General features: G+C 40.0%; 1 protein-coding gene and 1 pseudogene across 4 annotated transcripts in view; both read left to right on the top strand.

The window, feature by feature from the left end:
• The window catches only part of SMC5 (structural maintenance of chromosomes 5), a 95,007-nt gene that overhangs the window by 63,938 nt on the left and 13,704 nt on the right, over positions 1-17,365 (top strand). For all 4 annotated transcript variants that reach the window (XM_058695726.1, XM_058695725.1, XM_058695727.1 and 1 more), the window contains 2 exons: positions 9,595-9,718; positions 10,082-10,204. In XM_058695726.1, the coding sequence (XP_058551709.1) occupies positions 9,595-9,718; positions 10,082-10,204 (247 nt within the window). The remainder of the gene's footprint in view (positions 1-9,594; positions 9,719-10,081; positions 10,205-17,365) is intronic.
• Positions 1,580-3,765, top strand: LOC131490926 (circadian locomoter output cycles protein kaput-like; annotated as a pseudogene).

Genomic DNA, 17,365 nt, shown 5'->3' with positions numbered 1-17,365 from the left:
AGGGGGCTTATATCTAGGAGAAAGGTACAGCAGTAGAGAATACAGGTTCTGCTCTTAAAGAGCTCATTCAAAGACTACAGGACCCTGGGCAAAGTAACTGTTTGAAAAGTAGTCAGACCATATGTGAAGGAGATTCATTTGCTAATCTTAAAGTATCCACCCAAGAGGCAGTAGCCTAATGGAAATTCCTCCTGGGACAGAGGCACTGGTGGGCACCATTTTTGCACTCTGCCTGTAATCTGCTGGCACTGGTCGGTGTATGCCATGCCCACATCCCCGCCAGAGCTGGGTGGCCAAGGTTCTGAAATGATCAGAGAGAGTTCTTGGCAAGTTACTATCCCATGGCCCTGCATAGACAGCAATCAGAAACACTCTCCAGTCTTCCTGTGGAAAAGACCCCTTCGTCCTAGAACCACAGCTTCAGGGGCTCCAGGACTACCACACATCTAGAGGCTACAGAATTGTCCTCAGGCAACATGGTCTAGGAGATGTCATCTCTGTCATACTGTGTGTTGGCCTTGCCACAGCCCACCAGTACCTCCGAGAAAGGGCTCCTCTGGAGCCCTCATTTTTGCAGCAGTTTCCGAGGAGACCCCTCCAGATTGTGTGGTGTGTAAGCCAACAGGGTTTATGGTTGTGGTCCCGTAGGACTCTCTCTATATATTTGCATAGCTTAAAAGCTGCTGCCTGAAGTTCTGGCTTCTATTCTAGCTTCTGTTCAGCCCGAAACTAGGGGCAGACTGAGATCCCATCCTCTGGAACACTCACAGTGCTTGGCAGTCCCTCAGCAACTGGGCTGCATCGAGGATAAATCAGGCTGCTTAGACCACAAAGGTTCATGTGACAACCAAGAGCTAAGCACAGTTGAATGACAGGGTTCATCTCCATGAGGCCAGTTCAAGACTTGTTGAAGCTTGAGAGGGTTGAAGGTTGTTTCATCTGCTGCTTAGAAATCAACACAGGACCAAAAAAGGAAAAAAAAAGAAATCAACACAGGATCAAGCAAAATGAAGAGGCGAAAGAGTGTGTTCCAAATGAAAGAACAAGATCAAGAACCATTATGAAATGGTGATAGTTTACCTAAAAAAGAATTCAAAGTAATGGTCCTAAAACAAGAGGAATGAATACAGCAAGAACTTCGCTAAGGAGAAATACAAATAAAGTCCCACACAGACTTCACAATGCTGACGAACACAGTAACTGAAACAAAAATACACTGGAGGGATTCCAGCAACAGACTAGATGAAGCAGAAGAAAAATCAGTAATGTGGGAGACAGGGTAGTAGAATTCACCCAAAAACAATAGCAAAAAAGAAATAATTTTGAAAAGTAAAAATAGCTTAAGGGACAACATCAAGCAGAGTAACTTTTGCATTATATGAGTCCCAGAAGCATAAAGAGAGAAAAGAGCAGAAAAACATATTTGAAGAAATAAATAACTGAGAAGTTCCCTAACCTCAGGAAGGAATAGACATCCAGATCCAGGAAGCCCAGAGAGTTCCACATGAGCACAAGAGGAAATCTCTTCTGCAGAAGAGCATTGATTTTTTTTTTTTTTTTTTTTTTGTATTGAAAACAAATCACTTTACAGTCAGATGCCAGTGACATTTGACAGTACTGGAAACCTGCATTCCTCAGTAGTGAAGAATTTACACAATGTTCAAGGCTCTTGGTGTTTCATTTTCAAGCATCTCTGATAGATGGGAGCATATTATTTGTGTCTGAGAGTATGTAACTTCATCACTTTAATGTGTACCATCTGATGTTATGAATCAAAGTATTTTATCTCAGAGAGGGAACGTTCACTGGTTTATAAAATACTCTCTACCCATCTGCTTGAAAGTGATTCATTAATGCCTGAATATTTAAAATCAGTTAGAATTCTCTTTTCATATGCTTTGAGGAACAGTAGACCCAAAGGAGTAATACACTTATGAATATGTGGAATTTATAGGAAATTTCCAATCATTAAACACTTCACCACAGAAGGGTTTTGAAGGAACTATACAAGCTGTCATAGGCCTTATGATGATTGAGATTGTATTGTAGCTACTGTCAGATGAGCTACACCTCAGTTCATCAAGGATGTGTACTGTTGAAGAGCCTAATGAAGACTTTTAGACATCTAGACGTAGTTTAGAATTCTATTTCTAGGTTACAAGGAATTACCTGTGATAGAGCATTTGCCATTTGAAGTTCTCTGGACATCAGGGTAGGATTACATCGTGTGGATGGTCTAGAACATTTGGCAAAAATGTCATGAGCACCTAATGCAGTCTGGGAAAGGCAAGTCATGTGGCTATAGCTCACTGATCAAAGGTCCACAGTGGATTTGGCTTCACCGTCATCATATCGTTTATTATCAGTGAAATTCAAGGCCAGAGTTTGTTGTTGGTAGTCACACCATAGTAAATTAACTCAGTAGGTGGGACTGGAAGATGAGTACTTGGCATTGAAGAGTCTCTTTCTGAGACAACTGCTGACAAAGGCCAAGATTCTGGGTCTGATAATCCTATAGACCCAGTCTCAACGAAGTATTGGAAAGGTGTGATCATAGCCCAGCCCCTTCTGCTTCCTTCCAGAGTTCAAGAAAATTATCTCACGCAGCAGTCTCAGACCATTCCTCAACACCAACCAAGACCCAGCAGATAGTTGCACTCCTCCCAGACAGTATGTACTAGCTCCTAAAAAGATGACACAAAGAAGGTGATTGTTTAGTCCATAAATTCCCCATCTGTTGTTCAGTCATTAATACAGCTTGATGTCTCAAGCTGCACCTGTACCAGTTCCTTAAAACATGTCTCAGTGTCAGTTTTTAGCTCAGTTATGAGCCATGCAGCATCTAGAGAGACCAATCAGAGCAACAGACTTGGATGATAGAGGCAAATATTCATCAGCCAGAAGATACAAGAAAAGAAAAATTCAAGAACAGCTTCAAATGGTCCATGGTTAAGGGCTGAAGATTTTTTTTTTTTTATTTTTAATTTTAGAGAGTGAGCAGGGGAGAGGTATAAGGGAGAGAGAGAATCTTAAGTAGGCTTCACATTAAGTGCAGAGCCCGAGGCGGGGGTCAGTCCCACAACACTGGGACCACGACCTGAGCCAAAATCAAGAGTGGAACACTCGACCAAATGAGCCACCCAGGCACCCCAAGGGCTGCAGTTTTTTTTTGTTTGTTTGTTTGTTTTAGAGTGATCAGCCCCTGGGTTGAATATTGATTCTGTTCAGCTTTCTTCTGAATTCATCTAACATCTTGCAACTTGTATCTATAAATATTAATGACCAGGTTGTTTAACCAAAATCAAAGTTGAATGAATACTGGACACATTGGCTCCACTCTGCATAGGACACGACAGCAGCCTTTAAAAAGTACATCGTCAGAGTCAACAGAATATACTGAGCTGGCACAGACCGTAAACACCTCTTTCCAGTCACAGCACTCTTACAGCCCCACTGTATGGACACTATTATGATTTCGTAGCTAGAAGCATGGTCCCCATTCCACCTAGTATGCCACAAAACCGTACCCAGAGTGCTGCAGTAACTGCATTCACTCAGGACAGACAAGATTTTCTCAAGGTCAGCAGTTTGTGATTAGAGATTAAATTACTAACTGCTCCTGTAGCTTATGGGGCCATCTTGGTACCTAACACTATGCTTACGGGTCATGTGGTGACTGCCTGCCCTACTTTGGCTACACAGCAGCAGCCGCAACCACAGACTTTGTCAGTCACGCAGCACAGCTCCCAGGAATCTCCGGCTTAGCTCACCCAACTACTGCAGCAGTTTTTACAGACTTGAAGGATCCTCAGGGAGCATCCTTGAAATCAGCATATCCTCTCTGCTGCTTTTCCACTACAACAGAGCACTTTCCCCACGATCACATTACCAGCAATACCAGTCTCAGCAACAGCAATATCTGAGTCGGCACAGGGCTGACAGTTTGACCTGTTCTTCTAAGGTTCACCCACGGTAGCACATATGCCTCTTCTGATCTCCAGGAAGGAGGGGATTGGCCATCAAGAGTTGCTCAGATGGTCTGAAGCTAGGAGAAGTCCTGGCAGCTTCACAAGAAGCAGTGTTGAATGTTCTACTTCCTGGAATTAGTTAGCAGGGAAAATGCTGCCTATTGCTCCAAATACACATTAAATACCAGCCAACAGGAGATGATCTTGGGGCCATAGCCAATTCTGACAGTGTTCTACTTGCCCATCTATTTTTCGATGGAGAAAAGTGCATTGCCAAATGTCAAGCTCAGCTGTGAAACATGATCTTCAGTCATCAGAAAGGCACCAACAATATTAGTAATTTAGTGGTTCTGTGCCTGTTTTCAGGTGTTAGAGGACACATCACTGTCATGTTTGGTTTGCTTACAATAATGCCATGAAGGTAGTCTAGTAGACTCAGTAGGCCCTTTCTCTCTTCCTCTCCTTTTCCAGATAAGGATAGAACAGTAATTAGTGTCAGAAATTATAGTAAGGACTGTATATTACAAGTGTATAGCTAACCTCATATTCAACAGTGAAAAGCTAAAGTCTTTTCCTTTAATATCAGGATCAAGGCCAGGAGGCCCACTCTGTGCACTTTTATTCAGCATAGTATTAGAAGTGCTCGGGGCACCTGGGTAGCTCAGTCAGTTAAGCATCAGACTCTTGATTTTAGCTCAGGTCATGATCTCACGGTTGTGAGATTGAGCCCCACGTTGGGCACTGCGCTGAATGTGGAGCCTGCTTGAGATTCTCTGCCTCTCTCCCCCTCCTGTGCGCTCTAAAAAAAAAAAAAAAAAAAAAAAAAAAAAATCTGTCCCTCTGCTTGAAAAAAAGCAAGCAACCCTAGCTAGAGCAATTAGGCAAGAGAGAAAAAGCAAAAGAAGTAAAACTGTCACTATTTGTGAGTGACAGGATTTTACATAGAAAACCCTAAACCTTTCTCTACCAAAACAAACTGGTAGAACTAATCAACAACTTCGATAAAGTTGCAGGGTACAAAATCACCATACAAAAATCTGTTGTATTTTTATATACTAACAAGGCACTCTGAAAGGTGAATTAAGAAAACAGTCCCAGGGCACCTGGGTGGCTCAGTCGGTTAAGCGTCTTGACTTCAGCTCAGGTCATGATCTCATGGTTGGTGGGTTCGAGCCCTGCATACTGACAGCTATGAACCTGGAGCCTGCTTCAGATTCTGTGTCTCCCTCTCTGCCCCTTCCCCGCTCACAGTGTGTCTCTCTTTCAAATATAGGTAACAAAAAACATTAAAAATTAAAAAAAAAAAAAACAGCCCCATTTACAAAAGGAAATGAAAACGCAAATGCAAAGGAGTAACTTTGATCAATGAGGTAGAAGACCTGTATAGTGAACACTGTAACACATTGAGGAAATAAACTGAATAGGACATAAATAATTAGTAATTATTATTAGTATTATTAGTAATTCTGTGCTCATGGATCAGAAGATTGTTTAAATGTCAATATTTCCCATAGCCATCTGTAGATTCAGTGCAAGTCCCATTCATTTCCAAATTCCAGTGGCATTTTTCAGAATTAGAACAACTCCTAAAAATTTTGGGGACCATAAAAGATACCAAATAACTAAAGCAATCTTAAGAAAAAATAAACCTGAAGGCATGACATTCCCTGATTTCAAATTATATCACAAAGCTATATTAAAACAGTTAGGGTATTGACATAAATACACATAGATCATTACAACAGAACAGAGAGCCCAGAAATAAACCCATGTATCTATGGTCAATTAATTTGTGACAAAAGAAGTAAGAATATACAATGAGGAAAGGGTAGTCTCTTCAATACATGGTGCTGGGAAAACTGGACCACTCTCTTACACCATGCAGAAAAATCAACTTAAAATGAGTTAGAGACTTGAATGTAAGACCAGAAATCATAAAGCTCCTGGAAAACGACAGGCAGTAAGTTCCTTGACATGGATGGATGTTGGCAGTAATTATTTTGGAATCAACTTCAAAGGCCTCGGCAACAAAGCGAAAATAAACAAATGGGACTGTATCAAACTAAAAAGCTTCTGCACGGTAAAGGAAACCATCGACACACCAAGAAAGCAACCTATGGAATGGGAGAAGATACTTGCAAATCATATATTGGATAAGGGTTTAATATCTAAAATCTGTAAAGAACTCATTCAAGTCAATAGCAAAAAAAAACAATCTATAACAGATGGGCAGAGGATCTGAATAGACATTTTTTCAAAGACCTACAGATGACCAAGAGGCACATGAGTTAAAAATAGAACTACCATACGATCCCGCAATTCCACTTTGGGCTGTTTATTCAAGGAAATGAAAGCACGGATTTGAAAAGATACCTTTTGTGTTCATTGCAGCATTATTTACAAAAGCCAAGACATGGAAGCAACGTAAGTGTCCACTGATGGATGAATGAGTAAAGAAGATGTGAGAGACGTGCACACGCTGCAATATTACTAAGCCATTAAAAGAATGAAATCTTGGGGCACCTGGGTAGCTCAGTCGTTTCAGCGTCTGACTTCAGCTCAGGCCATGAACTCACGGTCCATGAGTTTAAGCCCCACGTCAGGCTCTGTGCTGACAGCTCAGAGCCTGGAACCTGCTTCGGATTCTTTGTCTCTCTCTTTCTCTGCTCCTCTCCCACTCTTTCTCTGTCTCTCAAAAATAAATAAATGTTAAGAAAAAAAAAAGGGGGGGCGTTTAAAAAAAATAAGAGAATGAAATCTTTTGTGACAACAGAAGTGGAACTTGAGGGTATTATGCTAAGTGAAATAAGTCAGAAAGACAAATACCATTTGATTGCCCTGTAGTTGAAAAAACAAATGAACAAACAAAACAATGCATAGATAACAGAAAGGGGATTGGTGGTTGCCAGAGGGGAGGAGTGTTGGGGGGCTGATTACTTGGGTAAAGGTCATCAAGAGGTACACACTTGCAGTTATAAAAACTCATGGGAATGTAATGTATGGCATGCATGTGACTACGGGTAATAATACTGTATTGCATATTTAAAAATGGCTGAGAGAGTAGATCTTAAAAGTGTTCATTACTAGAAAGAAAACTTACAACTATGGTGACAAACGTTGACAAGATTTTTGTGGTGATCTGGGGCGCCTGGGTGGCTCAGTCGGTTGAGCGTCCGACTTCGGCTCAGGTCACGATCTCACGGTTCGTGAGTTCGAGCCCCGCGTCAGGCTCTGGGCTGATGGCTCAGAGCCTGGAGCCTGCTTCCGATTCTGTGTCTCCCTCTCTCTCTGACCCTCCCCCATTAATGCTCTGTCTCTCTCTGTCTCAAAAAAATAAATAAAAAAACATTAAAAAAAAATTTAAAAAAAAAAAAAAAAGAAAGAAAAAAAAAAAAGATTTTTGTGGTGATCATTTTGCAATGTATACAAATATCAAATCATTGCATTGTACACCGGAAACTAATACAACGTTAGGTCAATTACACTTTAAAAAAATAACATACTCAAAATACACGATTTAATAAAATTAATTTTTACTGTCATCAAGAATATGAACTTGGCATTTTAAAATATCTATTAACTATAAGTACACTGTGGGGCTACTACCCAGATTCATTCTAGAGTGCTTGCATTTTTATTCACCACTGCTGTTGTACCATCAGTACAAATATCACTACAGTGAAAAGGGCAACTGAGATCATCTTACAACAGTGAAAATGGTTCATGATTCGCCTGAAATGGTTTCAGGGATCCCCAGAGGTCTCTGAACCACGCTTTGAGAACCACTGACCTAGACTTCTATCCAATGAATTTGGATTGGTGGGAGAGGAGAGAGGAAGGTACAGGCAGGGAGATTATCAATCCAAGCTATTAGGCTATGCACTTTCTCACCGATTCTGAAAGTAGTAATAGGCAAGGAGGAGAATATGCTGATTTTCACAGAAGAGAATGGGCAACTGGGTGTGTACTCCTTCAATTGTAATCTCCCTTATTACAAGTAGAATTACGTTTGCTTGGCCTTAATGGACACAGATTCCACAGAATCCTATAAAAAGATGTGAATAGTCTTCACAAGTCTTTTCCTAAAAGATAACTGCCAGCTTACTGTGAATGTCCCTGCAACCGTTCTCAGAACTGACTATATATTTTGTTTTGTATTTGGATATTTTATAGAAAGTACAATATAGAAGGGGGTATAAAAGCTATTGGGGGGTTCTTTCTAGGGGAAAGGAACATGGCTTCCAGTTTAAAGGTGTTTCCCATGTCCTGCCTCAGACCTTTTTGTGATTATTCTTTTATGACTTTTTCTGTAAAGATTTAGATATGACTGACATAGTCAATCTTTGATAGTAAGTGACCATTCGTTGCCTTTAGTTATCTGTTTACCTTGACCTAATATAGTATGTGTTTTTAAATACATTTGTAAATTGAATCATATATGAAATGCATTAAAAGAATTTTTTTTTTAAGTAAGCAATTGTCCATTAACTATTACTGGACAAATAATGTACCTTGGTTGCTTAAAGCAAGATATTATTTAGTCTGGCTGTCCAGGTTTTTCATCTCTACGCCTCTTTTCAGCCTTCACCTTTGGCATCATTTCTATCTTTAATCATCTATAAGACACTTAACCTTTTCTGTTTGACCGTTCTGTCGGACCCATGGTCTAAAACTAAACTTTCTCTGTATAATGTTGTTTTTTGTAGTGAAATGGCCTTTCATACCCATCACCCCGCCACCTATAGTTACAACACTCCTTTCCTTTAGATTGGCTTTCAAATTTTCCCAGTCTCCTTTCACTTGACCTATTTCACCTCAGCTCCCTAGCCTCCTCCACACTCTCTTCCATGTTCTGTTGAGGCCCCTCTCTGCCACATCTGCTGAACTTGTTCATCCTTGTTTATTATTGCTTCCAAAGTGTGTTCTTGCCTTTACCTTACTTTTGCCCTGGAGGCAACGCAGCGGAGTAGAAAGTACTTGGACTTTGGTGTCAGACACCTCTTACCACGTACTATACATGATCTTATGTAACTTCATTAATTTCTGATCCTTAGTTTCATCTCAGATAACAAAGTATTAATTTTTAGGATTGTTGTATTACCCTTTTACTATATATTTTTAATCTGTTAATCAAATCTCCCAGTTAAGCTCCTTAAGGTGAGGGATTGTGTGTAAACAACATTAATAACAGTAGTAAATAATATTTACCAATCAGTTCAGGGCCAGGCAGTATACTAAGTGTGTTGCATATTTTACCTTTTTTAAATCTTCACCATTGCCCTATAGGAGAAGTATTATTTTTTGCAATTTATAGATAAGGAAACTAAAGTTCGGAAGAGTAACTTGTCTAGTTACACTGCTCATTATTGGCAAAAGGAGATTCAAATCCATCTTTTTGACTCTAGATCCTACACCATTATGGCATCATTACTTAAACTGTGCTGGGCACATAATATCTCAACAAATATATTTTGATCCTGCGTGGTCACATGATTGTTTAGTCCAGAAGCTAGTAGTTTATGTCTGAGTAGCTTTGCTAAAAATAAAAAGCCCATGAAACGGCAGGAGACCTGGGCGCAGTCCTTGTGTTAACTCCGATTTCTACACGATTATGTGTTTCATATAGTTTAAAGCTGATGGAACAGGATACTTGCAACCTTGAGGAGGAAGAGCGAAAAGCAAGTACCAAAATCAAGGAAATCAATGTTCAAAAAGCAAAACTTGTTACTGAATTAACAAACTTTGTAAAGGTAAGGCATTTTCTTAATTTTGGTCACTTTATTATGGCAGGTAGATAAGTACATAGATTAAAAAAACTCTTGCTAAGATTTTACCATCGACAGTTTTAACTTTGCTTGATATTTCTCGTTATAGGTCAATAATTTGGTTAAAAGCACTCATTAAGCTAAATTATTTTATTCCAGATGATTCAATTAAATACAGAGAAAGACATTTTAAAAATCTCTTGTAAGAAATAGTTGTAAAAAGAACTCTTTGAGGTATCAGATTAGAAAAATGTTATTTTTCTCCTGGTTTGTAATTTTTTAAAAAACTTTATATTTTTTTCCCTTAGTTGTAAAACAAATTAAACTTTCAGGGGTTTTTGTTCCTAGATTTGTACTTCATTACATATACAAAAAGTTGATTTAATTCTTCAAAATACTACAGTGATCTCCGAGAAGAACAAATTAGAATCAGATTACATGGCTGCTTCATCACAGCTCCGTCTCACAGAGGTACAATTTTTGCTTTTAGTTTTTGATTATGGGGTGCCAGCCTCAGACCAGTTTGAAAACCTGTATCATCATTTGAAATATGCATTTTGTTATATGCTCTCTAATTTACAAATTTAATGCATTCTGCTGATGAGGAAGCCCTGTGTGAAACACTGTACAATGCATCTTGCGTTATTGATTGGAGGAGGTGTGGTAATGTGAGAAATGAGAGCATCTTAGTCACTTGACAGGCAAAGTCTCCTATCTGTTCCCTTAACCCATAAAAACTTCAGTCATTCTGTCACCACGTAGCCACTAGTAGCTTTTATTACGGTTTGTACGTCTCATAAAGTCAACTGCAGATGAGTTATAATCAACACTGAGAGTGGCCTTAGTGTACAGTTTTGGTGATTTAATCTTCTGTTAATATTATTCTGTGAAATGATAAATATTAAAATAGCATGCAGAGGGTGAAATGTGATGCACTAAGGTCATGAAAATCCCCAAGAAGAACTGGCAACAAAATGGTGGTGACAGTGGCATCGTCTTTTGAGTCTTCCAAATCCTGTTCCAAAAAATAGAAGCGCAGCTAGGATAGCAGCCACAAGCCCATGGACAGCGTATAGAGCAAAACTAAGTTTCAGAGTATCCCTGTTGCTGGTCCACAGTACACTCTCCCACCACCCACCCAGAGTTAGCGTCCAACTGGACAAGGTAAGGGCACGGTCTCCAGCAAGACTCAACTTCAGTTTCTAGCCCCTTTCCCCGAAAGCCTCAAGAATAAGTCCAGGGGTGCCTGGGTGGCTTCGCTGGTTGGGCTTCTGACTTTAGCTCAGGGCATGATCTCACACTTCGTGGGTTTGAGCCCCATATCAGGTTCTCTGCTGTCAGCATGGAGCCCACTTTGGGTCTTCTGTCCCCCTCTCTGTGCCCCTCCCCCACTTGCACTCTCTGTCAAAATAAATAAATAACCTTTAAAAAAAAAGGTAAGACAGTCGTAGGACTCAGAACCCCAACCCTCTAACCACAGGATTTGTCCTTCTGGCATTGTCTGTCCCCATCTTGAGTCATCTCCTAAGCCTGAGTGTAGGTGTGATTAAAGGAGAAGTGTAGCTCCTTGTGAATAACAAAGACATTCCTATCACTCAGAAAATTCCTAGGGCTTTACAGTCTCCTTCCCAAGAACCAGGGAGTAAGGCCTGATTCTTTCTTACACAACACCTGCGAACTCCAGAATATCAGCAGGTAAGATTAAGTCAGCAGCAGGCTAGCGTGGTATCAGGAAGTACATGCTAAGCAGAGGGAAAGCTCAGAGAAGCCAAAAATGAGGTCACCAGCAGGTTCTCCTTTCTAAAGGAAAGAGGCCCCACTGGGTGTGGAAAGCTCTGCAGATCAGTTTGAAAACCGCTGAAGGCGACTGTCGACTCTAGGAAGGTCGATGGTGCTGTGTAGGTCCAGGCTTGGCGAACTCTCAAATTAGCCTAGACTGCTGTGCAGAAGCACGCTGCTTACTGAGAAGTAGACCTATACTTCTACTGAGTACTCAGTACTTGTACTGAGAAGTGATAGACTAGGGAGACCGCAGAATTGGTATTTATATGGTTATAAGGCAGACAGGGTAGCTAACACACAACACTAAAATGGGGGAAGGGAGACAATAGAAGTAAAATAGAATATACTTCCTGATTGTCCTATAGGAATTGTAAGGAAATAAAAGGATATTACTTCAAAGTGGGTACTTTGAGAGACGGAAGTAAGGGAGAATTTCAGTATGACTTACAGTGGGAACCAACAGACAGTATTCTAAAAAAGATATAAAGGACATAAGGGTATTATATAAGGTATTTGTGTAAACTTTCCTAAATACCAAAAGATAGAAAAGGGGAAGGAGATAATAAAACAGATCATGTCACTAAAGATATATATATATACATATATGACATGAAAATAAATATGACATAAAAAAGAAAGGGATTCAGAAAGGTTTAAAAAGGAAGATGAAGAGCCCAAGGGTTTTTTTTTTTTAAATCACAGAGGCTCAAAAATATCTAAATTTATGAAATCATAATGATACTTAACTAATATTGGTCACCTTTGGAGGATACTGGAGAACTAGCTCATTATTTTGAAAAATGGCAAAGAAAGAATCAAGCATTTATCCAGAACTTCCTAGGTGATTTTTTTTTTTTTTTTTTTTTTTTTGAGAGAGAGAGGGAGAGAGAATCCCAAGCAGACTCCACACACAGCTTGGAGCCCGACTCTGAGCTCAGTCCCATGACTGTAACACCATGACCTAAGCCAAAATCAAGAATTGGACACTCAACCTACCGAGCCACCCAGGTGCCCCTGTGTGAACTACTATCTTGGTTAAACAAGTCGAAGTGCCTCATTACAGAAGCATTTCAGATGATAAATGCAGAAGGAATGATAGTATTAGAATATCCCCCTTGCAGCTGCTTATGAATCGGTGGCTCACATTAGCTGCTGACATCACAGAAAAATACCCAGATATTTATGTATGTGCCGACGAAAAGACATAATATGAAATTATTTTATGAAAAAATTCCACTCTGATTAGGCCTCTGGAACAGGGTGTGTTCACATCATCACGGTCAACATTTTATACTGGAAAATTCTTACTGTGGGAGCTGTGCTGTGCATTGTAGGATGTTGAAATTTAAACCCAGTATCCCTGGCCTTTACTTTCTAGATGCCAGTAGTGTACCCCTCCCCACTCCATTGTGACAACCAAATGTGTCTCCAGACATTGCCCAGATGTACCCTGGGGGACAAAATGGCTCCCATTTCAGAACCACCACCCTAAAACTACCAGCTTAGTCTTCAGAATAAGCCATTTAATACTCACATCTCAATTTAGATGATAAATTGTCATCAGAAATATTTGATCGTATTTTGATTTTATAAAAGTTACAGTTGAAGGGCACTTGGGTTACTCAGTCGGTTGAGCATCTGACTCTTGATTTTGGCTCAGGTCATGATCCCAGGGTAGTGGGGTCCAGCCCTGCTTTGGGCTCCGTGCGGAGTGTGGAGCCTGCTGGATTCTCTCTTTGTCTGTCTCGCTCTCTCCTTCTGCCTCTCCCCTCCCCTCAAAAGAAATTTATAGTTAAAAAAGTAAATGTATATACTCAAGTTGTTCTAACTAAACATTTTCTAATAGCTGGAGTATTTGTTTTTAAGTTAAACTAAAAATTTAGTTTCTCAGTCACACTAGTCACATTTTAAATTTTTTTTTTTTTTTTAACGTTTATTTATTTTTGAGACAGAGACAAAGCATGAACGGGGGAGGGTCAGAGAGAGAGGGAGACACAGAATCCGAAACAGGCTCCAGGCTCTGAGCAGTCAGCCCAGAGCCCGACGCGGGGCTCGAACTCACGGACCGTGAGATCGTGACCTGAGCCGAGTCGTGACCAGGCAGCACAGGACAGTGATTTTGGGGAGAAGGAACAGTGCGAGGTGAGCCCTGTGGCTCCCTCAGCTTACTTCAGGGAGAGCTTCCGGGCCACAATGTAGGCAAAAGGAACCCGGCGGGAGATCCAGCATAGCACTGCAGTTCTTAGATGTGGTAAGCGGGTGTCAGGAGAATATGGTGAACAACTTTCTGGCAGTAAATTTGACAATTCAGAAGAAATGGGCAAACTTTAGAAGCCATGAACTATCAAAAGTTCCTGAAGAGCAATTAGAATAGCCCTCTTTTTACTAAAGAAATTAAATTTGTACTTAAAAACCTTACCACAAAGAAAGCTCCAGGCCCAAGCACGTAACCGAAGAATTAATAGCAACTCTACCTGAAGAGGAGGGGAATACTTCTCAACACATTGTATGAGGCTGGCATTCCCCAGTATCAAAACCACACAATGGAAACTACAGACCAGTATCACTCATGAACCTTAGATACAAAAATTCTTTTAAAAAGGTGAGCAGATTTAGAAAGTTAGCAAATGAAATCCAACAGCATGTAAAAGAGTATTACATCCTAACCAAATGAGTTTATCCCAGAAGTATACAAAGTTGATCTCACATTTGGAAAGTCATCAGTATAGTTCATTATGTGGACAATACACAAAAACCAGATGATCATCTCAGTGTATACAGAGTAAATATTTGCCAACATCTAGCATCCTTCTTATGATAGAAACTTTCTGCATCTAAGAATAGAAGGACATTTTATCCAGCTTATGAAGGGCATTCACCCAAAACCGTTAGCTGATACCATACCCTTGGCGAAGGAATGGAAGGAAGCTTTCTCCTACTGATTGCAAACAAGGAAATGCTCACTACTCACCTCTGTCCCACACTGTTCTAGCCAATGCAATAAGGAAAAAACAAAAACCTATTTCAGACAGACATCATTTCTGTGGAAAATGTTAAAGAATTTACAAAAATGCTGTAAGTTCTGTTAGTGCATTTAGCAAGGTTGCGGGATACAAGTTCAATACAGAAGTTCAAAATCAGTTGTGGCTCCGTCTACTAGCAATGAACAGTTGGAAATCGAAGTTTAAAAACAACACTGTGTTTAATAGCTTCAAAAATATGAAATGCTTAGGGATACATTTATAAGACCTGTCTGTATACTGAAAAGTACAAAATTTTGCTGAAGTTAAAATAAGATGTAAGTATGTGGAGATGTAAGTATGTGTTCATGGATAATAGAATCAGGGTTTGTTAGAATGTCAGTTCTCTCCCAAATCTATAGATTTAATGAAATTCCCAGCAGGGTTTTTTTAGAAATTGACAAGCTTATTAGAAGAACTTTGAAAAAGAACAAGTTCCATGACTCACCCTTCCTAATTTTAAGACTTCTTATAAAGAAAGCTGCAGTAATGAAGACATCATTGTATTGGGGTAAAAATAGACCCATATGGCTCAGTGGAACAGAATAGGGAATCCAGAAATAGATTCACACATATATAGTCAGTTGTTTTTTGGCAAGGCAATATCAAGGCAATTCAATGGAGAAAGAATAGTCTAACAAATAGAGCTAGAACAATAGAATAGTCATATACAAAAAATGAGCTACAACCCTTACCTCATACCACATGTAAATGGGTCATAGACTTAAGTAAGAACTGAAGCTAAAAGCTTTTTGAAGGCAAGAAAAGAAATCTTAGTGATCTTAGTTTTAGCAAAATAGAATGGAACACAAGAAGCATGAACTACATTAAGGAAAAGGAATCAGAAGTTTTACTTCAAAATTAACTTGCTTTTCAATAGATGCTATTAAAGGGCAGGCTACAAATGGGGAGAATATATTTGCAACACATACAACTAATGAAGTGTATCAAGATGAAGGGCTGTCACAGGGGCCATATCTAGCCTAACATCCGCTTATACACAATCCTTACAAGCTAATCGTTTTTCCATTTTTTTTTAAAAAGATTATATATAAGCCCTCAGCACCTAAAATACTTACCTGCTGGCCCTGTGTAGAAAAAGATTGCTGACCGCTGAACTTTTATACAACTGTCAATACTAAGAAGACTAACAACCTACTCAGAAAATGGGCAAACGGTTTTAGCATGATCTCCACTAAAGAAAATACACAGACAGCAAATAAGCACAGGGAAAGATGCTCAGCTTTGTCAGTCACTAGAGAGTGTGAATTAAAGTTATAATGAGCTACTACCACAGATGCACTAGAATGACAGACTTTAAGACGGACCATACCAAAGTGCTGGTGAGGAAGTAAAGCACCTGGAACTCACATACATACTGGTAGAGACTTAAAGAGTGTAACCACTTTGGAAAATCATTGGAGAGATTCATAAGTGCTAAACGTCTGTATGCCATATGATGCAGCCATTCCTTTCCTAGTATTTACCCAAAAGAAATGAAAGCTTGCATCCATGAAAGATGGGTACAGGAACGTGTGGCAGTATGGTGACAGCTAAAAGCTGAAAACAAATGTCCAGCAGCGGTAAGTGGTTGCAAATTATGGTATATCCACATAAGGGGATATTACTCAGCCATTAAAAGGGATGAATTACTGAGACCCAGCATGATGGTTCTTAGTTAATGCTGAGGAGTGTAAGAAGCCAGACCAAAAAAAACTGACTCCATTTGTACGAATTCTACGTAACGTAGAATGCGCAGTAACAAATCAGTCTCAGAGGGGATGGATTACAAAGCGGGACAAGGTGTTGAGTGTGATAGATATATTTGTCATCTTGGGGGTAACAGGTTCACGCTTGTGTATGTTCATCAGAACTCATCAGGTTGTACACTTGACGTAGTTTGTTCACCAGTTACACTTCAACTCTGAAAACACATTTAAATAAAGTCTATTTTTCGAATATTTTCAAGTCTGAAATTGTAAAGCTACACCAGAGTAGGAGGAGTAACATAACTTCCATGTGCCCCTTATCCCTGACAAATGTAACACTGCCATATTTGTTGCGGCTTTTGAAAGCTTGTCATGTATTTGAAGTCCCCTTGTGCCCTTTGTCATCCACGCTCCTACCTTCCCAGGGTCTGCTATGCTCTGGCGGGGTCTGTAGATGATTCACTTTACGCCTCTCTCTTGAAGAACACTCGTGTTGTGCAGTAGTGAAGTGTTGTAGTGTCGTTCAGCAGCAACAGCCTGAGATGATAGGTTTTAAGAAATACAGGACCGCACAGAGAAGTGGGAACATTAAATCAGAGCAGACTTGCAGCTTCATTATTTGGAAGGCAGCTTCTTCAGACTCCACTTCCTGAAAAAGCTTATGGCTCAAAGAAATCAGAAGAAACAAGATTTTGCTAGTAGATAAGCATCTTAGAGTAGTAAGCAAGCATAAACACACCTAGCCAGAAGGAGCTAAAGGTCAGGTTTGATATGGTAGGATTGATTAGTTCACTTAGTAGAGCCAAAGCCAGAGGCTTAAAAGATGGGAAAGTCCTTCCCTCCTTTCTTCCCCTCCCAAGCAAAAAAGGGGGAGGAAGGCAGCAGGAGTAGCCATAGTCATTCTGAACATGTGGAAGGGATCCAGGAGAAAAAAGACAAAAACAAAGATAGGACTCAAATGGGGTGGGGACTGAAGCTGGAACTTGCCTCATCTGTATTTATTTCATGGAGTGTGAGGGAAGTCATCTGCCCTCATGTGTTCTGTCGATAAATTATAGAGCCTACGCTCTAACTCTACGCTGAGTGAGCCTGTGAACCTGGTTGTTCAGGATGGGAAGTGG

This window comes from Neofelis nebulosa, chromosome 12, assembly GCF_028018385.1.
Source record: "Neofelis nebulosa isolate mNeoNeb1 chromosome 12, mNeoNeb1.pri, whole genome shotgun sequence".
Lineage (NCBI taxonomy): Eukaryota > Metazoa > Chordata > Mammalia > Carnivora > Felidae > Neofelis > Neofelis nebulosa.
The sequence above is the reverse complement of the archived record's forward strand: the minus strand, read 5'-3'. Positions and strand labels throughout refer to the sequence as shown.